This window comes from Budorcas taxicolor, chromosome 16 (assembly GCF_023091745.1).
Source record: "Budorcas taxicolor isolate Tak-1 chromosome 16, Takin1.1, whole genome shotgun sequence".
Taxonomy (NCBI): domain Eukaryota; kingdom Metazoa; phylum Chordata; class Mammalia; order Artiodactyla; family Bovidae; genus Budorcas; species Budorcas taxicolor.
The window spans coordinates 43,824,635-43,849,237 of record NC_068925.1 but is presented as its reverse complement, the minus strand read 5'-3'; the positions used below and the strand labels follow the sequence as shown (position 1 = coordinate 43,849,237).

Genomic DNA, 24,603 nt, shown 5'->3' with positions numbered 1-24,603 from the left:
AGAAGGACTGATGCTGAAGCTCCAATGCTTTGACCACCTAAAGCGAAGAGCTGAATCTTTGGAAAAGACCCTGAAGCTGGGAAAGACTGAGGGCAGGAGAACGGGGTGGCAGAGGATGAAATGATCGGATGGCATTATCCACTCAATGGACGTGAGTTTGAGTAAACTCCAGGAGATTATGAAGGACAGGGAAGCCTAGCGTCTGCAGTCAGTCCATGGGTTGCAGAGTTGGACCTGAGTTAGTGACTGAGCAACAATAACCAAGGTTTTTGGCCTTGTGACTAGAAGGATGGAGTTACCATTAACTGGGAATGGAGCAGTTTGGTGAAGCAAGATTTGGAGCTCAGGGTTAGACATCCATACCTTGAGATTGCTCTTAGACATTCATGTGGACATGTGGATTAGTATGAGGAGAGGTCTGAGCTACAGGTATCAATTTGACAGTGCTAACTTCTTGATTTTGATAATTATACTACAATTATGTATGAGCATGAGCTTGTCCCTACCCAAACCAGGAAATGAATACTGAAATATTTACGGGAAAGAGGGTATCATGTCTGTAATTTAGTCTCCCAAACAGTTCAGGGAAAATAATTATATAGACAAGTTGATAGATAGAGAATAAGAGCACAGACTTATAAATTTAACATTTGGAGAATCTGGATGAAAGATGTGAGGGTTCTTTCTACTACTATTCTTGTACCTTTTCTCTCAGTCTGAAATTATTTCACAATAGAACACTTTTTAAAAGCAAAGGATACATTCCTAGATAAACAAAACTGAGAAAATTCATTGCCAGCACAACTGCACTGAAAGACACTCCTGGAGTTTCAGGCAGAAAGAAAATGATCCTGCATGAAGACACCAACATAGGAAGAAAGGAAGAGCAAAGAACAGGGCAAACAGAGATCAGTATCAGCTGTGTAAAATAATGTTTAAAATGCATGTATAGGGACTTCCCTGGTGGTGCAGTGGCTAAGACTCTGCACTCCCAATGCAGGGGGCCTGGGATCAATCCCCTAGTTGGGGAACTAGATCCCACATGCTGCAACTAAAGATCCTGCATGCCACTTTTCCTCTGGAGCAGCCAAATAAAATAAATAGTTAAAAATAAAAAATAAAATACATGTATAATTGAAGTGTATGGCAGTAACACAGAAAATTAAAGGATGGAGTAAGAATGTTCTGAGTGTTAGGATTGTTGGTGAAGTGGTAAATTTCTCATTTACATGATATTTTAGCAAGTCAGGGTTGTATTGTGATATGTAGGGCACTAGTTCTCAAGCATCTTAAAAACTGAGGGTCCTCCATCAAACACCATAGTAATTATCATTGTAGACAACATCATCCACCGATATGTGCTAAAATTAGAGAGTGAATGTTTGAAGCAAAATAGCCAAGTATCTCCTGCCCCACCCCCACCCACCCCCACTTCCAAGCTATTTAATAACTACAAAAGGAAGAGTATAACTTTAGAGAAATCCATCAAAACCCACTTCAACTAAAGTTAATAGAGGGAAAAACAAAATTTTTAAAAGTTCGCTTGAAGAGAGAAAAGAGGTTGTTAAATGGGTCAAAAGGGAAGTAAATTGTAAGATGAAAGATATAACCTTAAAATTTCAGTACTTATATTAAATGTAATTAGACTAATACTGCCTTAAAAGCAAAGTTGATCAAGATTGGATTTAAAAAAAACTAAGCCCCCTTCAGTGCTTCTTCCAACAAACACACCTTTAATGAAAAGACAAAGAATTAAAAGTAAAATGATGGAGAAAGATACCATTCAAATGTTAGCCACAGGAAACTTCATATTAAAATATCAGACAGTTCAGTTCAGTTCAGTCACTCAGTCATGTCCAACTCTTTGCGACCCCATGAACCACAGCACGCCAGGCCTCCCTGTCCATCACCAACTGCCGGAGTCTACCCAAACCCATGTCCATCCAACTATCTCATCCTCTGTCATTCCCTTCTCCTGCCTCAATCTTTCCCAGCATCAGGGTCTTTTCAAGTGAGTCAGCTCTTCACATCAGGTGGCCAAAGGATTGGAGTTTCAGCTTCAACATCAGTCCTTCCAATGAACACTCAGGACTGATCTGCTTTAGGATGAACTAGTTGGATCTCCTTGCAGTGCAAGGGATTCTGAAGAGTCTTCTCCAACACCACAGTTCAAAAGCATCGCTTCTTCGGCACTCACTTTCTTTATAGTCCAACTCTCACATCCATACATGACCCCTGGAAAAACCATAGCCTTGACCAGACTTACCTTTGTGGACAAAGTAATGTCTCTGCTTTTTAATATGCTGTTTAGGTTGGTCATAACTTTCCTTCCAAGGAGTAAGCGCCTTTTAATTTCATGGCTGCAGTCACCATCTGCAGTGATTTTGGAACCCCCAAAAATAAAGTCAGCTACTGTTTCCCCATCTATTTGCCACGAAGTGATGGGACTAGATGCCATGATCTTAGTTTTTTGAACGTTGAGCCTGGAATCCAAAAGTAGGAAGTCAAGAAACACCTGGTGTAACAGGCAAATTTGGACTTGGAGTACAGAATGAAGCAGGGCAAAGGCTAATAGAGTTTTGCCAAGAGAACGCACACGTGGTCATAGGAAACACTCTCTTCCAACAACACAAGAGAAGACTCTACACATGAACATCACCAGATGGTCAGCACCGAAATCAGATTGATTATATTCTTTGCAGCCAAAGATGGAGAAGCTCTATACAGTCAGCAAAAACAAGACCAGGAGCTGACTGTGGCTGTACTCCTTATTGCCAAATTCAGACTTAAATTGAAGAAAGTAGGGAAAACCACTAGACTATTCAGGTATGACCTAAATCAAATCCCTTATGACTGTACAGTGGAAGTGAAAACTAGATTTAAGGGACTAGATCTGATAAGAGTGCCTGATGAACTGTGGACGGAGGTTCGTGACATTGTACAGGAGGCAGGAATGAAGACCATCCCCAAGAAAAAGAAATGCAAAAAAGTAAAATGGCTGTCTGAGGAGGCCTTACAGATAGCTGTGAAAAGAAGAGAAGTGAAAAGCAAAGGAGAAAAAGAAAGATATACCCCTTTGAGTACAGAGTTCCAAAAGATAGCAAGGAGAGATAAGAAAGCCTTCCTCAGAGATCAGTGCAAAGAAATAGAGGAAAACAATAGAATGGGAAAGACTAGAGATCTCTTCAAGACAGTTACAGATACCAAGGGAACATTTCACGCAAAGATGGGCTCAATAAAGGACAGAAATGGTATGGACCTAACAGAAGCAGAAGATATTAAGAAGAGGTGGCAAGAATACACAGAAGAACTGTACAAAAAAGAACTTCACAACCCAGATAATCATGATGGTGTGATCACTCACACTCACCTAGAGCCAGATATCCTGGAATGTGAAGTCAAGTGGGCCTTAGGAAACATCACTACGAACAAAGCTAGTGGAGGTGATGGAATTCCAGTTGAGCTGTTTCAAATCCTGAAAGATGATGCTGTGAAAGTGCTGCACTCAATATGCCAGCAAATTTGGAAAACTCAGCAGTGGCCACAGGACTGGAAAAGGTCAGTTTTCATTCCAATTCCAAAGAAAGGCAATGCCAAAGAATGCTCAAACTACCGCACAATTGCACTCATCTCACACGCTAGTCAAGTAATGCTCAAAATTCTCCAAGCCAGGCTTCAGCAATACGTGAACTGTGAACTTCCAGATGTTCAAGCTGGTTTTAGAAAAGGCAGAGGAACCAGAGATCACATTGCCAACATCGGCTGGATCATTGAAAAAGCAAGAGTTTCAGAAAAACATCTATATCTGCTTTATTGACTATGCCAAAGCGTTTGTGTGGATCACAATAAACTGTGGAAAATTCTGAAAAAGATGGGAATACCAGACCACCTGACCTGCCTCTTGAGAAACCTGTATGCAGGTCAGGAAGCAACAGTTAGAACTGGACATGGAACAGCAGACAGGTTCCGAATAGGAAAAGGAGTACCTCAAGGCTGTATATTGTCACCGTGCTTATTTAACTTATATGCAGAGTACATCATGAGAAACGCTGATCTGGAAGAAGCACAAGCTGGAATCATGATTGCCAGGAGAAATATCAGTAACCTCAGATATGCAGATGACACCACCCTTCTGGCAGAAAGTGAAGAGGAACTAAAAAGCCTCTTGATGAAAGTGAAAGAGGAGAGTGAAAAAGTTGGCTTAAGGCTCAACATTCAGAACATATCAGACACAATAGACTTAAAAGTCATGTGAGAAAGAAATTTCAGAATGGCCCACCACCAGGAAGATCTAACAATTCTAAGTATATCTGTCCCTAATAACATAGTTTCAATATGCACAAAGCAAAAACGGACAGATTGAAAGGAGAACTAGACAAATCTTACCATAATGGAGAGTTTTAAAAGATTACCCTCAATAATTGATGGTATAAACAAACAAAACAGTCAGGATTGTAGCAACACAATGAACAAAATTTTCACGTTACATATATGTAAATATGCGATATTTATGGACTTCCCTGTGATACAGTGGATAGGAATCTGCCTGCCGGTACAGGGGACTCAGGTCCAATCCCTGGTCCAGGAATATCCCACATGCTGCGGAACAACTAAACCCGTGTACCACAACTAAATGGTTCTGTGCTCTAGAGCTGCTGCTGCACAAGAGATGCCGCTGCAATGAGATGCCCGCACACCACAATGAATGATAGCAGCTAGAGAAAGGCCATGCGTAGCAATGAAGACCCAGCGCAGCCAAAATTAATTAATGAATGAATTAAAAAATAAATATACCATATTTATGTAGTTTTATATAAATATTATACATACACAGATATAAAGACTGTTCCCAATAAAGACAGTAAATATACAAAAAGATGTTCAACCTCATTGATAGAGAAATGGAAATTAAAATCAGAATGAGATAAAAACTAAGAACTTCCATGTGGGATGTACTTTTGGCCTAAGTGTCAGTTGCTAAGAGTCAGTTGCAAGTCACTTAGGAAACTGTTGGCAGCATCTGTTAAAGCTGATAATACAAACACCCCATATGGTCCAGCCGTTCCCCTCTGAAATATATGTATAAGGATCTTGATAGCAGTACTAATTAGATTGTTGTTGTTCAAAACTGGAAACAGATAAATTGTGGTTCATTCTTATCCTATATAAGAATAGTTAGTATGTAGCAGTTAGAATGAACCAGGGCTGAGGGCAATGGGGAGGATGAATCTCTCAAGCATAATATTGAGTGGAAGAAATCCTTTGTAAAAGGATGCTTTCTGTGTTATTCCATTTATATAAAGTTCAAAAATAAGTGACCTTAACCAGTGGTATTAGAAGTTAAGCGGCAGCTGTGGGGGAGCAGGGGGAACACACCTGAAGCTGTTCTGGCTCTGATCTGAGTGGTAGTTACCTGGACATCTCACTGGGTGAAAATTCATTAAGCTGTACACGTAACATTTGCATGCTTTTCTGTACGTTTATAGAACGCGAAGAAATGTTTACTTAAAACTACAGTGAGACCATCTTTTTTCCTTTCAGAATGACAAAGATAAAAGGCCTTGATAAGATCATATAGGCAAAGTTGTAGGAAACAGACACGTGCACACTGCTGGGAATGTAAGTGGAAATAACCTCTGCGAAGGGCAGTTTGTCAGTGTTTATCAAAATTAGAACTGCATGTATCTGAAGATCCCCTGGAGAATGGAGTGGCTACTTCCAGGGACATACTTGCAAATGTACAAGGCCTTATATTGGGACTTTGTTTATAACAGTAAAAGTTCACTAAGGGGCAAGTTAAGTTATGGTACATCCATGTGACAGAATACCTCATAGCCGTTAAAATAGAGTGGGAGGGCTCTACCAATACTGACAGTATGGAATGTGCTCTGAAACATAGCAAGGTATAAAGCAGTATTTGTAACATTCTATTATTTGTATTAGGAATAATTATGTGTCAATATAAATATTAATATATACATATGCATGTAGTCATGTATGGATGTGAGAGTTGGACCATAAAGAAGGTTGAGCCCTTTAGATTGATACTTTTGAACTGTGGTGTTGGAGAAGACTCTTGAGAGTCCCCTGGACTACAAGGAGATCAAACCTGTCAATCCTAAAGGAAATCAGTCCTGAATATTCATTGGAGGGACTGATGCTGAAGCTGAAACTCCAATACTCTGGCCACCTGATGCGAAAAACTGGGTCATTAGAAAAGACCCTGATGCTGGGAAAGATTGAGGGCAGAAGGAGAAGGGGACAACAGAGGATGAGATGGTTGGATGGCATCACTGACTCAATGGACACGAGTTTGAAAAAGCTCCAGGAGATGGCGAAGGACAAGGAAGCCTGATGTGCTGTAGTCCATGGGGTTGCAAAGAGTCGGACACAACTGAGCAACTGAACAACAAGAACATATACATGTGTAACATGAAATATAAGAAAAAGTGAAAGTGATAGTTGCTCAGTCGTGTCCACAACTCTTTTCAGCCCCATGGACTGCAGCCCGCCAGGCTCCTCTGTTCATGAAATTCTCTGGGCAAGAATACTAGAGTGGGTTGCTGTTTCCTTCTCCAGGGGATCTTCCCAATTCAGGGATTGAACCCATGTCTCCTGCATCATAGGCGGATTCTTTACCATCTAGCCACCAGGGAATTTCCTTATATATAAAATATATGAATATATGAAAGCAATTTCATATTCATGGACTGCCTATAGAAGGTGTATAAGAAACTAGTAGTAGTGGTGGCCTCTGGAAGAGGTAACTAGTTGGTCTGGTGGCAGGAGTGGGAAGGAGACTTAACTTCTCATATGCCCTTTTGCATCTTTAGAATACGAATTGGACTATGGGGATATAGCTGGGGCTTCCCAGGGGGTGCAGTGGTAAAGAATCCGCCTGCCAGTGTTAGGAGACACAGGGGACATGGGTTTGATCCCTGGATCAGGACGATCCCCTGGAGAAGGAAATAGCAACCCACTCCAGTATTGTTTATGGACAGAGGAGCCTGGTAGGCTATAGGGCATAGGGTTGCAGAGTCTGATAGGACTGAGCAACTGAACACATATATACAGACACATGAGAATATATCTATTAAATAATAATTTTCAAAATAATTGTTCAAAATCCCTTAGAAAGATGTGATGCAGGAGACTGGTGTCTTACCTTTCAGTAGATCTGGTACAGCCTCGTTTTTCTTCGCAGTGAAACAGATCTTTGGTTTAACAGCAGATGATATGATTGGTTTCGCATAGGGGTCCCAGGTTTTATGGGGGAGAACACCTTGCAGCACGGTGCTCAGGCCCCCGGGTGTGGGAATGAACTGATGAATGGATAGTAAATTCAGACCTCCTGTCTCTTGTTCACTTGAAGACTCAACACTTGTTGAATGAAGGGGTGCGCCTCTCTATACTGTTGATGGTAATGTAATTTTTCCTTCCCTCCTTCCTTCAGAACAGAGATAAGTTGAATTCAGATTAAGTTAAAAGTGATGCAACACTGCTTCCTTTCGTACTTTTAAAAAATGTAATCGTCTCATGCTATGAATGTAACATCTGTTTTTTTATGTCTTAATGTATCAAAAGCATTTTCTCATGCCATCACAAATTGTTCATATGGCTGTGAACGTTTGAATAGTATTACATTACTCAAATGTGTGATAATTTGCCTAATCATTCCTCTTTGGGCATTTATGTTGTTTAAATTTTTGGTTATTATTCAAAAATGGCAACAAGCCACCTTTGTATATTAGTCTAATACTACATTATTTTATTATTTCTTAGGAGTAAAATAGTTGTCAAAGGTTGTGAATATTTTTAAATACTCTTGGGATAGAGTGCTGAGTAGTCTTCCAAGAACTGGTCGGTTTGCTCTTCCGTAGCACCCTTGCCAGCTTTGGGTATTCTCATGCAACAAAGGTCATTTTTAATTTGAAAAAACTCAGTCTTAATAATTTTAGCAGTATATTGATTGATATACTTTTATTTTCCATGTTTTCTGTAGTTGAAGTACTATCTTTATCAATAGGTAGATGTAACTGTATATTAAATGTCATCTGTCTATATATTATAATATTATAGATAGGAGACAGCCAAAATACTCATCCAATGTAAGAATTGGGGGGAAGAGGAAAGCTGCCATTTCACAGGTAGGAAAGGTGAGGTCACCACTCTCACACATTGCCTAGGAAAGTAAACACTCAAATATTCATGGATATGGTTGAGTGTGTGTGTGTGTGCGCGCTAAGTCACTTATGGTTGAGTACTTAATATTTTTCACTAATAATGAACTACACTAATAATGTAGTGTAGAACTGCACTAATAACGTTGACAGTAGCAACCAATACCAGATTCATTTGAGCTACACAAGTAGGTGGTGACAAAGTAATGTATTGACCCATTAGAACATAACATGTTTTAATGTGTTCATATCAGATTAGTATGAGGACTTTAAAAAATCTGGTAGCTGCATGGTAATTTAAAACTCTAGGAAGCAAGTTGAATGGTAAATAACAAACCTTTCTGATCATATGTTTATGATTCAAGATGTAAAAGAAAACCCCAGGTGAACATTGAACTTTTGTAGCATTCAGCTGAGTAACAGAGTGTACCCTTGGTGCATGGAACTCTTGTGACAGGGTTTTCTTTAAGGAACAAAAATCTCCACCTTGGTTTGCGCCCCGCAGTACAATTGTTTCCCAAGTCAGACTGTTTCGAGTAACATATGAAACAGCGTATGGCTATCCCTCCCATCCCAAAGCAAATGTTTGTTTTGTTGCAGAGATGGAAACATTTCCATTGGTGAAGCAAATATTTAGAGCTGAAAGAAACATTTGGGCAGCCAGGATGTGTCAAAATAGAACAGATGCCTGCCTTTCAAAAAATACAATTAAAAAAAAAAAGAAAGCCACCTTGTACTTGACTGCTGGCGTTACGGCCTCAATGGGTTATGCAAGAAATTGGATGTTGTGACTGTCATTCTAATCTGAGCTTCTGGGCACATCTCTGCACCTTCTTCTTCCTTGGCTTTTCTCTTCCAGAAAATGGGGATAATCATTCCAAGTGATTTTGTTCACAGTTAAGTTTCCTTTTTCCCTCCAAATATTTTCTTTGTTCTTAAAAATTAATTTATTCTTTTGAGTCAGAAATTTGTTCTCATGGAACACAGTTCATAAGAATATACAGTGAAAAGGCCTTCAGTCTATGTCCCCAGCTAGTCTCCTCTCTACCTGGGACCAACATTACCTGTTTCTCATCCATCTTTATTTTATGCTTATACACATGACTAAACAGATGTGTTTGTGTGTGTGCATACTTCTGTTCTTTTTTTTTTTAAACATAGAGGTTCCATGCACCCTTCATCTAGTTTTCCCCATGTTCCATTTATCCTTTTTGTTTTTCCTCGTCTTTGAGTCGGTTGGTTCTAAGAGTTTGCTTGTTTAAAATGCACTGTGTCAGGTAGCAGAGTGGGGAGCAGGCAGGTCAGGCTGCACTTGCTCCACCCCTCCAGGGTGGTAAGAAGAGCGCTGTGTTAGGCATCTGGTTCTGCCCTGGGTCTCACCATGGCTGTCAGTCAGTGCCCCCTCTCCCTGCTCTGTTCTCTCCACCTGTAAAACAGAAGGAAAGGAAAAGAAAAAGAACAGGTTAGATGAACTTCAACTTTTCTTCCAGATCTAAATTACTTTGGTCGTCAAAGGTGAAGTTTTCTTTTTCTTTAAACAAACTTCACTTCCTCTTTTAAAAGGAGTGGAAGAGTCGGATGGTTAAAGGTGTTTATTAACTTGGCTTTCCTATCTATGCACAAACATACACCTGGCTTCCTTGGCCTTCGGCGTTCAAGTAACAGTGATCTCTGATATTCATGCTCCTCAGTCCTTAAGATGTAGTTCCTCCCCAGGACTTGTTCGCTGCACAGTGGGAAGGGCTGGCTTCCTAGCCTGTTGCCAGGAACCTGCAGGGTTAGACACTGCTGTCCAGCACAGCCAGCAGCAATGTTTGTCGGGCTTTGGAATTGATGATCATATATGAGAAGCAACCCCTGTTTTTGTTTTTAATTTAGCAGAGAGGGATTAAGAGGAAAAAAAGGCAAAGCCTTTAGAGGCTGGATCTAAAAATAGACATCATAGATGCTGATTGGAAACCCTCCCAGTCTTTCATACGAGAGATCTCAATTTGTGTTACACAGAGGGGCAGCTCACGTCTGTCTTGTTCACCAGTTATACTACTCCCCAGAGAAGCTCAATAAATTTTATAGGGAAGTTTCCTCCTTATGCGGAAGGAGCTTAAGCTCAGTGACTGGTGTGGTGAAATAATTTAGGGCTCCAAGGGAATCCGTCCACCTTGTAGAGTAATGTAACAAAAGTAAATGTGCAGAAACTTTTGATCTTGGTTGATTTGGCCATCTCATCAATGGTGCTGGGCTCTGGCTCTTAGGACCCCAACCTGTCTGATCTGGAATAAAGCTGCTCCCCAGAACTTGAGTTTCGTTCCACCGCCGAAATGACCCTTCTGCCTGATTAGCTGGCAGTGGTTGTGGAGCTTGCCTTCTGGGGTTCTGCCGTTTCCACCACTAGTCCTTTGAAGCCTCTGAACTTGGCTGAGTTTTTGTTTCCCTTTTGCCTCTCTAAGCGGCACAAAGAGCCTCTCTCAGGGACATTAAGAAAGCAGAGCTGCCTTCTCTGCTTAGACTGATGATGGACCAAGCCTGGTGGGCTCCTCAGTCTCTGATCTAGCAGCGCAGTACCTTTTGCACTGGCTTTTTACTTAGTGATTTATACTTGGAGACGTGGCTGGGTGATATCCAGTGTCCTTTTGTCTTTGTGTTTATTTTTCTTGCACATTTAATGTATTTAAAGGATATATTGTCTTTATGGTTCACTGGGATAAAGGAGGGAATTGGCGCAAGTTTTAATGAGAGGTCCCTGGCTGTCTGTGTTGAGATGAGAATTATATTCTTGGTTAGATATCTTTCTTTCTTTCCATAGGGGGCAGGAGGCACTGTTTTGCTGCTTTTTGAAATAGCATTTCTGCCTAACGATTTTTAGAAGGATACTGAGGACATTCAATTTCAGGGCATCCTCAGCAACTTTTCCTCCTGTTGTTTAAACTTTGCTTATTTAAGGAGAGGTGACACTGTTGTGTCTTGTTCTTGAATTTACATATCAATATGAAAAGAGTGGAGACTGGCCCCACCATCAGAACAATTTTTATAAAAACTCTTTCCATTCAGAGTAATGCTGTTTGAAACTAGTTTTCTTAAAAACTGTTTTTTTGCTGCTTGGGAAGAGTTAATCAGCGGAGGAGAAAGCATTTGGCTTATTTGCTTAATATTTTAACCAAGTGAATTAGACAGGTTGGGGGGCTGGGGGGAGGGGATAAGAAAGTGGGTGGGGGAGGCCCCATAAACAAGGTGATATATAATATTTTTTTTGTTCTCCTTTTAAATAAATACCGATCAGCTTTATGTTCAGAGACAATAGGAGCCGTTGGCTTAAATTTGCAGTTTACTGTATTTATGGCTGTAATATCAAGGTGCTGCCGTCGTAATTTCATGCCCCAATGAGAAGAGCAAGGTCGAAGCAAATGCTTCCATCGGCATCTGCTAACACACTAACTCATAAACAAGGCCCGGCTGGATCAGGTGGCACGGAATAATACAGGCTAATGAAATACAGCACAGCTTTCCATTACTGTTAGTTTTTACAGTGTCGTCATTACGTGTAATTTATGTTTAAAAAATTCAATTTTATACAAGGCACTGGGAAATAGGGGTCTACAGGTCATCCAACGACTTTTAGAGGCTCTGAGAGTCCTTATTGTACTCCACCATTCCAACAAAATGTTAATAAAATTACAAAAAAAAAAATACTTTTTCCCCCTGTCTCCTCCCCTAACCTTTTCTGAGAGAGTTGATTTTTCTTTTAATTTGGGGAGTATTTTTAGCCAGCTGTCTTCTCTGCCTCATCTCCTCCCAGAGTGTGCCTGGGTAGATAACTAGTTGTGTTCTGAGAGAGGTGACCCTGTTCAGTTTCCCCGCATCCTAGATGAATCTCCCAAGTCCTGTAAATAGACGACTGAGATGAGGGAGGAAGACAGCCGAGTGGCCAGCCCATAACTGCTGCCCATGGCCACTGGACCCCTGGCCCTGTTCCCTGATCCCCTTCAGACTCCACATTTTTATTACAAAACTCGAGCTGGGCCGAATGGTGCTGTCGGGCGTTCATCACCTTGCTTATTTCCCAACTATTCCCTACCCCTGCTGTCCCGGTGGTTGTTTGACCTGAGGATACAGAGAACAGTGCTGTCTGCTGTCCTCTTGTCTCTCTGCTTCCCCTGCATGGAGCCAGGCAGTGCCCAGCAGATCCTTATTCTGACAAAGTCTGGTTTGGTTTTGTTTGCATTTTAATAGAAACCTTTAAACAATTTTGTTTATCTTCTAAGGGATAAAAATAAGCAGGTGTGGCAGCCCTGAGGCCATTGACTTCAGTTGCTGCAGCTTTATTAATCAGCAGAATGTAGCTTGCTTGTTCTGTCCTTTTAAAAGAATTCCACCCTGCAGAACGTTTTGGAAGAGAAGTCCCTGCACAGCGTCTACACGGGGAAAGGGAACCGTTTAGGGAGGTAGATTCCAGAGAACCGAACCCGAGAGGACTAGAAGTCCTCTCTCCCTCCTCCTCTTCATCCGAGAGAGGCTCCCTCTGAATTCAGTGCAGTTTTGCAGATCAGGCAGCTGGGGTCTTAAAGGTGAAATGACAAGAGGCGGGCATCCCGCTCTGCCTGCTCACCTTGGACAAGTCCCCTCGTGTCCCTTGCTCCTCCTCTTAAGTAAAGCTAGCGAGGGGATGGGATAGTTTTGCTCTTAGTTTTGCTGTCCGTCAATAACAAAGTTTAATTGTCATGTCACAGACTGAGGGAGGAGCTGGTAGCTCCTCAAATCGCTAGGTAGCAGAGGTGAAGACCCTGAGAGAGCATCAAAATGCAAAGTGCTAACGATATTAGGTCATGTCATTGACACCCCAGCTGAAAGGAAACAGACTTTCCTAAAATTGGTGATTTCTTCCAAAGGCAGCAGCTAAAGGATGACTTGAGGTGGGGTGGCGGTGGAGGAGGTCTGCCTGCCACAGGACAACGACACCCTTTTCTCCTGTCTGCTCTGCTCAGCCCTTGCTCAGTCCCTCTGCAGTTAGATTACTCCTTGCAGATAGCAATCAACTGGAAGGAAGTGTGTGTGTCTAATTTGCATGAGATTATTTAAAACAAAAAAAAAAGGTCTGCATTAGTCAGGGTGATGGTAAACAACGCAAAGAGATGCCTTTTATAATATAGCCTGTGCCTCAGCTTTCAGAGCCGAATATAATTCATTTACAATTGGCGGTTTCCTTTATTATTCCTTTTAACCTTTTGGATTCTGCAAGGTCTCTATCTAATCTCTCCACTGTTTGTCTCAGTGAGGGTGGGTGGAAACCCGGATGTCTTCTGTGTGGCCCCTGGGCAATGCCCCATCCATTCGTAAGGGCAGGGTCCTTTCAGCACCAGGAGCTGGTGACAGGGTAGGTAAGTGCTGTGTTCGGAGAGGAGTAACACTCCACCTCACCTCCAGCTCTGTGAGTCCCTGATGAATCACTTGAGTTCTATAGAGTCAGTCTTCCCTAAGCTGGCAGACACTCCAGAGGAAAGGCACTAAGGGAAGTGTAGGCACCAGCCTGTGAGAGGCCTTGGATTTATTTGATTAGAATATGAGGAGATGAGGTCGCTCTACCCTTGTCACTTGGTGGTGTTCAAAAAATTGTCCAGGTGACATTTGCAAGTAAGATCCAGGCATTAAGTTCCCGTGTCATTTTGGTATAGCTGCATTCATTGGCTATTACCTGACCCTGATGCTGGGAAAGATTGAGAGCAGGTGGAGAAGCGGGCGGCAGAGGATGAGATGGTTGAATGGCATGACCGACTCAATGGACGTGAATTTGAGAGAACTCTGGGAGATAGTGGAGGACAGAGGAACCTGGCATGCTGCAGTCCCTGGGGTCTCAAGAGAGTTGGGCACAACTTAGTGACTACTGGTGAGGGGAGTGGGGGAAGATAGGTCAGTCCTCATAGTTTAACAAGATTGAAGGCTTCAGGCATCATTTTGGAGTCTGCCTTTTGATGTGCTATAACTCTGTGCCATCATGGGAAGTCACCAGGCTGGAGACGGAGAGCCTGGGGTTTCATCTGCCATAACCAGGCTTTTACTACTAGGATTCGAGGCATAGTTTTCACCCTCCTTCAGCCTCAGTTCTTTTGTTTTTGTTTTTTAAATCTGTCAAATAAGGTCGATGGTTCGTATGATGGCCCAGCTCTGAAATTATATTGTTCATTGAGATTGTCAAAATGCTTCTCTTTAAAAAAAAAAAAAACAAAGAAGAAGAAAAAAAATTCATTTTCTGTAACTTAACTCAAAATCCTGTTTCTCTGGAGAACTGGGGATATCAGAACTCCAGCCAATGTAAATGTGACGCATCACATGATAAGGTCTCTCTGAAACAAGAGCTTGGAAGGAAGTGCTGATGCCCTTTAAGCCGTGGCCACTCTTTTGGGCTTGGCTGCAATAATGCAGGGAACACGTTTTATTAGGAAAATAGACTTCGTCAGAGCTCCAGGCCAGAGGGCAGGACCACTGGCAGGGAGTCCTGTCCCTTTAACCGGCCCCAGCTCCCAGCACCACAGCACAGCCGTATATTTCCCCAGTGCTAAACATTATCGTACTTGTTTAAATTTGAAAGAGCCGAAAGGGAAAATGAGAATGCAACCGAATGCTCCTTTTGGGAGAATTACCCTCATTTGCAGCCAGCGACTGACAGGGCTCGCGAACCACCAGGTTTATAAAGTCCCGTTGTGAGCCAGTGACCAGCCACTCGTGCTGATGCCGCAGGCGCCCTGTCTCCTCTCATGGCTGATAATGGAGGTGAAACCACTGATGATGGGAGTGAAGCCATGCCCTTCCTACTAGAACTCGGAATGGGGCACCCCTACTAGCTGGAAGGACAGACAGGCAGTCAGCACCCGGGCTGGAGCCCAGGAGGTGCTCGCTTGGGGAAGCATGTTCTCTGTTTGCCCAGCTCGTCTATCTGCCCTGCCCCTGTCCTTGGGAGACTGCCACACAGAAAAACAGACTTTTTGCAACAAACGGGCCTTAGGGAGGAGGAACGTCCCCCGCTTGGCCCCACATACTCAAATTTAACTCTTGTATTTGAGGGCGCCATGGCCTTCCCTGGTGGCTCAGACAGTAAAGAATCTGTCCTTAATGCAGAAGACCCAGGTTTGATCCCTGGGTCTGAAAGAGCCCCTGGAGAAGGGAATGGCAACCCACTCCAGCATTCTTGCCTGGAAAAGTCCATGGGCAGAGGAGCCCGTGGAGCCTGGCAGGCTATATACAGTCCATGGGGTTGCAAAGAGTCAGACACAACTGAGTGAACAACAATAAGCGCCAGTGAATGGTTCCTTTGCCACCTGCCAGCCTCTCTTCTGCCCCTGATGTCAGCCTATTGAGAGGACTCTGCACTTACTTGGGGGACCCAGCAGAACTGAGACACCGTGGAGGAGTGGCCTTGCCCATACTGGCTGGTGTGCCAGGGTAAAGAGGACAGGAGACGCAGTGTTAAATGGGGAGGAACCTCAAGTGCTCAGTGCAGAGAGGAGAGAAGGCCCAGGGCGATTTAGAGTCGTCCAGGTATTCTCCTTTGACCACTTGTGGTGGGGCGTGAGGAGTTTGAGGGGCAGCTGCAGCCAGCTCACTTGCCAGCATGGTGCAGGGCAGCGCTGAGCTTGGGCAGCGCTTGAGCATTAATATGCTCCAGCTATTAGCCCCTTGGCACAGAGCGCGAGGCCTCACACTTTGGAAGATGCTGATCCTTAGAACCTCCTTGTACTTCATCTACCCCCAGGGGCAGATAGACCATGCTGAGGGCCTCTAATGGGGAGCTGCTGAGCAGATGTGGACGCACTATCAGCTCGAGTTTAAAAGCTCTGTGTGGCGGCTGGGCTGGATGCCGGCATTCCCAAAACAGCCAGAGTGCTTTGCAGACTAGCAGTGGCCTCCCACCTGCTTCTCCCACTGTTAGCGCCTGGAGTACCTCTGTGTGCAGAATCGCTTCCCTGGCTGCCCTGTGGAACAATGTCACACCTGTGTGCCGCTCTTGACCATCCTGAAGCTTTCGATCAATCGGTTGGGGCCCTTGTCTCTTCCCCGAGAGCCAGCATCCCCCGTCTGCCTCCGACCTGTTGAAATATCCCAGCTGTGCGCCCACTGGACATGTGGTCTTCATGGGTTTTTCAGTTGCCTCTTATTCTTCCATGGGCAAATCCTCCCACGTGTCATAGCCACTGCAGATGGCGCCCTGCTATTTCCTCATGTCCCAAGTGCACTGTGGTGTAGAGTGTTGGGAGGATTTTTTTTTTTTTAAAGGAGAAAGAAAAACTAGCCAAAGGCGATATAGGCAGCCTGTGATAGGCTAGAGTAATAATCATCTGAAAGTTTGGGCCTGGCCTTGTTTTGATCTGTTTTCTTGTTTTATTTTCTTCTTTACATTCTATATCCCATTCATACTAATCACAGTCAGTCCTGATTTTTCTTTTTATTTCTGCATTTGTCATAAAATAAAGCAAATTATTCCCGTCTTCAGAAACGATCTAGACTAATTAGTCGTCTCACCCAATAATTAGTTTTTTGTTTCCCTGTCTGTTTTCATGCATTATTGTTAGTTTTTTCCCCTCTTTTTTTAACACCATTACAGATTAAAATGAGCCACATTTGCAGTTGATGGTATCTGTTTTCGGGGGAAGAATGGAGAATTGCAGTACGGAGCGACTTCAAAAGCAGCAATAAACTCAAGGATAAATTAAGGAAATTGAATGAGCCACATTTGGAAGCAGTGTTGAGGCTAATATTCTGTCGCTTAAGGTTAAATTGCAGCCGAGAGAGGTTTCGGAGAATCCGAAATCGGGGAAGCAACTTAACAGGATGCTAGGCGTCCTGTGACTCCAAGGTCTTTTCTCAAATGAAGATTTTGTTGCAGCCATGGACAGTGGCAAAAGGCACTCACCTGCAATTATGTCCTCTTCTCCCCCAGGGCTGACAGATGAAGAGATCGATTTGGCTTTCCAGCAGTCAGGCACGGCTGCCGATGAGCCTACGTCCTTGGGCCCAGCCACACAGGTGGTTCCTGTCCAGCCCCCTCACCTCATTTCGCAGCCATACAGTAAGTCACCTATTCAAGCTCCTGCTTTAACCTTGACTGGGATTCAAGAACTCTGGCCAAAGGGTAGTGCTTCACGTCTGTCAGACTCAGCAAGCCAGGGGAGACTGGGTGTAGGAGATGGCTCTTGGGTTTTTCTAGAGTGTGACACACCCAGTCCTCTTTTAGATAAACTTTTAAGTATGTGACAAAGGTTTAAGACACAAGAGACAAGAATAAATGAGTTTCTTGTTTTGTTTCAAGTATTTTGGTTTTGAGCAAGAATCTATAAAAGTATTTATTGGTTCTGTTTTCATTTTCTTATATTAGTTCATTTTGCATGTTGAAGTGTTAGTTGCTCAATAGTGTCTGACTCTTTTTTCACCCCATGGGCTATAGCTCACCAGGCTCCTCTATCTATGGGATTTTCCAGGCAAAAATACTGAAATTGGTTGCCATTGCCTTCTCCAGGGAGTCTTCTGGACACAGGGATCGAACCCAGATCTCCTGCATTGCAGGCAGATTCTTTACCATCTCAGCCACTAGGGAAGCCCATGTTACTGTTTTGCTAATAAGAACATAAACATCTAATTCATGGATACATTCTTGTTTGGTCACTGAAATAATTTGTCTCCTAGTTTTATCTTTTAAAAGTTAATATTAGTAGGTTTAAGCTAGCCCTCCACACCCCACCCCTCTTCTTCCTTCCTTCCTTCCTTGTCCTGGCTATACCACATGTATTTATATAGTGGCAGTCTGTGAGAGAATTTCAGATTAAATGTGAAGGTCCTTTTTGAATGCAACTTTTAACTGTTACATGAGAACATGACCCATGAGAGGTCTTTGTTGTTGTTAAATGAAAAATGTTTTTAGGAATAAAGATTCTTTAAGCCAGTAATAAATGTACGCTTCCAAAATAGAGGCAGAACCCCATCTTTAAGTCACTTATGAAAAATCTAGAAAGGTTAAAATTGACTCCAAATCAATGGAAAATTGCTCAGTTTTGTGTGAAGACCTCAGCCTTGGATTTGCTGTCTTTCAAAATGCCTCTTCAATAATTTTCTATCTCAGAAGTTTTAATTTTTTCAAAACATGCTTTGAAAGCGTTAGATATCCAATTTTAAAATGCACAATTTCAAATGCCAGACTCGTTTTGACCCCCACCACATGACCTGGAACCACCTTCTGGGCCCCACTTTGCCGTCTTTCCCATAGACAGGAAGGTGCAGTCATCCATATAGACAGGACAGGGGCCAGGCAGCGGGTTAGAATCTGCTTTGTGTGTTACAGGTCTCATTTAGACGTTGCCTTTCCTTTGATCCCTGGATAAGCCTGGGCAGTGAGGCCAGGTGCCAGGAACTCCAGTTGGTCTCATCTTTGGTCGCCTGGTCCTGCTCAGACCAGAGAGCCAGTGCAGGTGCCGAGCCTTGTCCCGGGGCCTCCGAGCCAGTGGGGTGCACTCACCAGCCTGGGACTCCATTCTTCTGGCTGACGTTCTTGTTGATCCATTGTGTTGCCTTGGGTCACTGCATGCACACTCCATGTTTCTTTTAAATCAAAGGCTGAATCTCTGCACTTTTTCTCCAGTTGTGTCCCTGGGCCCAGGGTTTGGTGGGATTCGTTGAGGATGGGTAGTGGCAGCTGGGGTGCAGAATTCTCTAAGATGCACATCTGTTCTGTTCCAGCTGTTCCCTTCGTGACTTAATACTGAGCCGGTCTCCTGGCTACTTGGTAACTTCTTGCTCAGAACAGATTATTCTGTGAGTCACAGCATTGGCCTAAAACATCATACGTTTGCCTACTTTCAGTGGGCACAAAGGGTTAAAACGATCGCCTCTCTGAGAGGGCAGAAGAATGGGGGTGGGGGGTGCCATTCAGTCATTTCAGTCACTCTCCTGCCCAGATCTCTCTGAGAAAAAGCATTGCTCCATTTAGGTATTTAGGTAGGAGTATTTTTAAGAGTCTCCCAGCCCTAAAAATAAAATACATCTTCTTAGAGACAGACTCCTTCCTACTTTGACACTAGTATAAAAACAATGGTAATGGTAATTTTAAATACCTGGAGTTTTTAGTTGTCAGTGTCGAGCTTCACTCTTCTTGTACCGTTACCGTGCTCCTCTCAGCTCGGGGGTGACTCTCCCTCTCCACTTCTGTACTTTTGCCAAGAGGTGTCAAAACTGCTCCAAAAAAAAAAAAAAAAAGCTTGATTTTGATTAATATAGAGAAACAAGACTTTGCCTGACTGATAATAAAACTGATAAATGACATTTGAATTACTTGTAGCGGTAATTTATTACATAAAATATCTTTTATTTGACATGCGATTAGTTGCTGGAAGCATCACTCAATCTGACTAGTTTAAACATGCTCTAAAATGAACCCCAGTAAAAACCCAGGCTGTCTGCTGTTGGCGTTATGAAATATACTAATCCTGGAGTCAGGAAAAAAATCTGACTTTAAATATTTAAATGATTAATTGGGTTTATATATTTTTTTTACCTTTCTAACCCCCTTAATTACAAGCAAACTCAGGGGAGTTGCTGAACTAGGTGTGCAGTCTGCATGCTTATCACCAAGGCATTGTCTGAGTCCTGGGAGGGATTTATGGTCTCCATTCATGTGTGTTCCTGCCGATTTTACATCTGGAGCTTGAGCAGCCTTTCCTTCCCATTTCTTGGCTTTTTAAGGACATTCCATCTTTGAGCCCAAGCCTAGAAAATAGGATTTTCTGGGCTCAGCCCCAAAACGCTCACGTCTGGGGGAGGGTGGTTTTTCCAAGACCACCCCTGGGAGCCCAGTGCTCACAGATCGTCACCTCTTGCCCAGCCTCCCGCTTGGTGGCAAGTGTCCCACTCAGTTCCTCTTTTGATATCTGTGGTTGACTTTGAGGTGTTAGCAAATGCCAGTATCAGCAAAGAGAACATGGAGACCAGATTGGGACCAGTTCAGGTCGCCAGTGTTTATGAAGCACCTATGGTGAGACTCTTGAGTGTATTTAAAAGACATTGGGAGACTATTTGAGAGGGGGGGAAGTTTGAATGTACAAGGAAAATGAAATAATAGTATATGTTTCCTGGGAAAGTTGGAAAAGAATATGGAGTTGGTTCTGAGCACAAGTCGAAAGATTTACATCACTTCATGGGAAATAGATGGGGAAACAGTGGTAACAGTGTCAAACTTTATTTTGGGGGGCTCCAAAATCACTGCAGATGGTGACTGCAGCCATGAAATTAAAAGACGCTTACTCCTGGGAAAGAAGAGTTATGACCAACCTACGTAGCATATTGAAAAGCAGAGACATTACTTTGCCGACTAAGGTCCGTCTAGTCAAGGCTATGGTTTTTCCAGTGGTCATGTGTGGATGTGAGAGTTGGACTGTGAAGAAGGCTGAGCGCTGAAGAATTAATGCTTTTGAACTGTGGTGTTGGAGAAGACTCTTGAGAGTCCCTTGGACTGCAAGGAGGTCCAACCAGTCCATTCTAAAGGAGATCAGCCCTGGGTGTTCTTTGGAAGGAATGATGCTAAAGCTGAAACTCCAGTACTTTGGCCACCTCATGTGAAGAGTTGACTCATTGGAAAAGACTCTGATGCTGGGAGGGATTGGGGGCAGGAGGAAAAGGGGACGACCGAGGATGAGATGGCTGGATGGCATCACCGACTCAACAGACGTGAGTTTGAGTGAACTCTGGGAGTTGGTGATGGACAGGGAGGCCTGGCATGCTGCGATTCACGGGGTGGCAAAGAGTCGGACACGACTGAGCGACCGAACTGAACTGAACGGAGAAAGATTTACAGTAGATCACAGACGAGAAGCGCTTCCCCAGTGGCTCAGCGGTAAAGTATCTGCCTGCAGTGCAGAAGACACAAGTTTGACCCCAGGTGGGGAAGATCCCCTGGAGAAGGAAATGGCAACCCACTCCAGTATTCTTGCCTGGGAAACCCCATGGACAGAGGCATCTGGTGTCGCAGAGAGTCGGACATGACTGAGGGACTAAACAGCAGCAACAACTGTAAGCTCAGTACAGTGTCATGAGAGATTAAAAACATGATCTTTAAGATTCTTACAGGCTCTCTGAGAGAGATAAGATAAACTCTTAAGAAAAAGATAATAATATAAGACATTGTGATTTAATGCCAAAATTAATTATACAGACAATAAACTCCACAGGAATACAGAAAAGAGAAAAATTAATGTGGGCTCGAGAAGTCGGAGAAGGCTTTGTGGAAGTGGTGGGAGGCTGACACCGAGGGGAAGCTTGGTGTCACCTGGTGTGAGAATAAGCCAGTGTTGTCAGGGCTTGAAAGGAAGTCGGGATGTGCTCCGGAGAAGTCAGATCAGGATGCGAGGGGAACACTAACATTCTCTCTTCTCAGTTTGGTTTCTTTTTGTTCAGCTTCAAAGCAGGAGTCAGTGTATGTGTCTGTGCAGAGCCTAACAGCATCCCAAAGGTTAAGTCCTGATAAACGCCTGATTGATTCATTCATTCTAAGCAGACTTTTCTTCTTTCCTCCCAAAGAGACAAGAATCAAGGTAGCTTTGAGATACAGGCACAATCAGTGTAAATTTTATACGATAATAATTTCTCTTAGGCTTAAGTATCCTCCATCCCCCACCTGCTGTCTTTGATAAACAGTTTAGGCTTTTTAAAGACTGCCCTACAGCTTCAGTTGTATCTTCTTAAAATAGGATGTAAATGTCTGAGGTTGGTGAAGGCTTTGACATTTCATTAGGACTCCTGAGAGAGAAAGTGTGTTCTTCCTCAGTCTGTTTTCCCGCTGGCCTGTTTAGTAACAGAAACTTAGCCTTGATTGTCCTGGGTCCCTGAGCGAGCATTTACTGTCAAATGCCTGCTGTGTGCCAGGTGTTGTGTGGGACCCTGGGGATGGGACGATTGAGGCCTGGCTGGTCACTCCCTCTAGCCCTTGTGTCCAGTAGGAAAGGCAATTAGGGGAACACAGCAGAGCTGTGAGGCCAGCCCAGGGGAGGCTGGTGGGACGGACAAGGTGAAGGGCTCTTCAGAGAGTGGGAGGGGCCTAACTGGACCTGGGGCATGGATGGCTGCCCTGACTAGACGGGATGGACCCAAGCGTCCAAGCTAAAGCAAAGCCACATGGACGGGAACCCATGTGATGGTCAGAGTGGCTGCACCATGGGATGGGAGTATCAGAAGAGATGACTCAAGAAGAAGGTGACAGCCGGGTCATCACCCTGACGGAGGACAGTCAAAATCACACAGACTTCGTACTTGGAAATCCACCATCTAATTATTCATGAGGCCGTGTTACCCTTTTGACCATATAATTCTTAGACTGATACTAAAATCATGTATACCATCTGAGCAGGTGCTGCATGGGGAATTAGAGACGACACCCTTGGGTTGTGCTGAATGGGGCAGGTGTGACTCCCTTTCAAATGCCTCCATCCTGACTAGGCATGGGGCGCCCCTTGCCTCTGTCAGTCCCCTGCTTGCCACCACATGGCCCTGAAACGTTTCCTCACTCCTGATTAAGCTGTGAGTTCCTTGTGTTCAGAGGGTTTTCTTTTTGTTTTTAATCTATGGCCCGAGGCTCTGACTTAGCAGGTGTTCTAGAAACACTTGTTAAATGAATAAATGGTGGTGGACATGTGCTTGAGAATTGAAAAGTGCCAGGTGATGCCCTCAACATAAGGTGGGGGGCCGGGTGTGCTGCCCAGATAGCCAGTCATTGAGGCTTCCTGCATCCTCCGGGCCAATAGCTGCGGAAGTAGAGGACAGGCATTGCTAACCCATGCCATCTTGTATGGTGTGAATGGTAAGAGCTTTCGGGATTTAAGAACAAAGGAAACCCCCAGGTGCTGGTCTCAGGCCGGGCCTTACGGAGGAGACAGGTCCCAGGAGGCACTCAGAAGTGGGGATGGGGGCGATGGGAGTGGATCTAGCAGAGACTGTAAATGGAGGCGCTATGGACAGCCTCCCTGTTCCCACCCAGAAATAAAAGGGCAGGACTCTGTTTCTCCCTCGTCCATGTCTCTGTCAGTTTGGCACACAGATTTCACCTTCTATACTACAGAAAAGTTACTGGTTTGCTGATAGAGGAAGCATTTCTCTGATTGTGAGGAAACTGTTTTTCTTCTTTTGTCCCTGTGACTGGTTGAGAATAGCAGCTCCTCAAGGGCCAGCACCTGTCTGTTTTCCTTGCTTTGTGTTGTGCTTGGTGTGGTGCCTTGTGGGTGCTGAGGAAACACCACGTGTGGTTATTGAAAACCTTAAACTATCGAGTGGAGAAATCCTCTCCTTAGATTTCTTAGACCACTGGCAGAGTGTTTGGTGCTGGAGGTAGCGAGGATCATGGCTGTGCTAACAGTGCAGCCTGTGTTAGTTGTATAAGATTCTGCAACGAATAAGAGTGGTTTGAACAAAACAAAAGCCTCTTTCTCTAAGTAAACATAGGCAGTCAAGGCTGCTGCGTGGGCTCAGTGGTCCTCAGGGACCCTGGCATTGCTCACACCTGGCGGTCATGCAGCTTGTACTCCAGTGTGACTGCTGCAGCACCAGCTGTCCCCGCTGCTCTCCAACAACAAGAATGGGGAGAAGGAAGGAAAAGGGCAAGTCACCTTCTAAGGACACTTCCTGGAAGTCACCCACATACCTTCCTTCTGGTCCCCAGTGGCTGGAAGTTCACCTTGCAGCCATGCCTTTCTGCATGAAGTCTGAGAAATGCAGTCCTTATCCTGCTGAGCGTGTTCTCAGTGTTCATATCCCATAGAAAGGTTGCTGCTGTTGCTGCTAAGTCACTTCAGTCGTGTCCGACTCTGTGCGACCCCATAGATGGGGACCCACCAGGCTCCCCCGTCCCTGGGATTCTCCAGGCAAGAACACTGGAGTGGGTTGCCATTTCCTTCTCCAGTGCATGAGTGAAAAGTGAAAGTGACGTCGCTCAGTCGTGTCTGACTCTTAGCGACCCCATGGACTGCAGTCCACCAGGCTCCTCCGTCCATGGGATTTTCCAGGCAAGAGTACTGGAGTGGGGTGCCATTGCCTTCTCCTTAGAAAGGTTGAGTTGGAATCAATACTAAGTTCAGGATAATGGTTACTTCTGAGTGGAGAAGATGTGGCTAATTTCTGTGGTATTTGGAAAGTTTTAACTGGTTAAGTAGGTGGGTTTAGGATTGCTAATCTTGCTATCATGTTTCATAACTTATCTAAATATTGTAGTCTTTTATATGTGTCAAATAATACAGGGTACATTTAAAAAGTTGATTTAGAACTCTCACCTCTTGCTTCTTCCTTTGATGTCAGCTGCTTCACTGAGCAGAGAGAGAACTTAGAGCCCACCCTACTGGGTATTGTTTCAGTCACTGCTGACTTCCTTTAGTTTTCTGTTTTAAAAAGCAAACACCCTCTTCCAACA

General features: G+C 43.9%; 1 protein-coding gene across 1 annotated transcript in view; it reads left to right on the top strand.

The window, feature by feature from the left end:
• The window catches only part of PEX14 (peroxisomal biogenesis factor 14), a 139,145-nt gene that overhangs the window by 92,471 nt on the left and 22,071 nt on the right, over positions 1-24,603 (top strand). Inside the window, exon 4 of the mRNA XM_052653767.1 lies at positions 17,107-17,235. Coding sequence (XP_052509727.1) covers positions 17,107-17,235 — 129 coding nt within the window. The remainder of the gene's footprint in view (positions 1-17,106; positions 17,236-24,603) is intronic.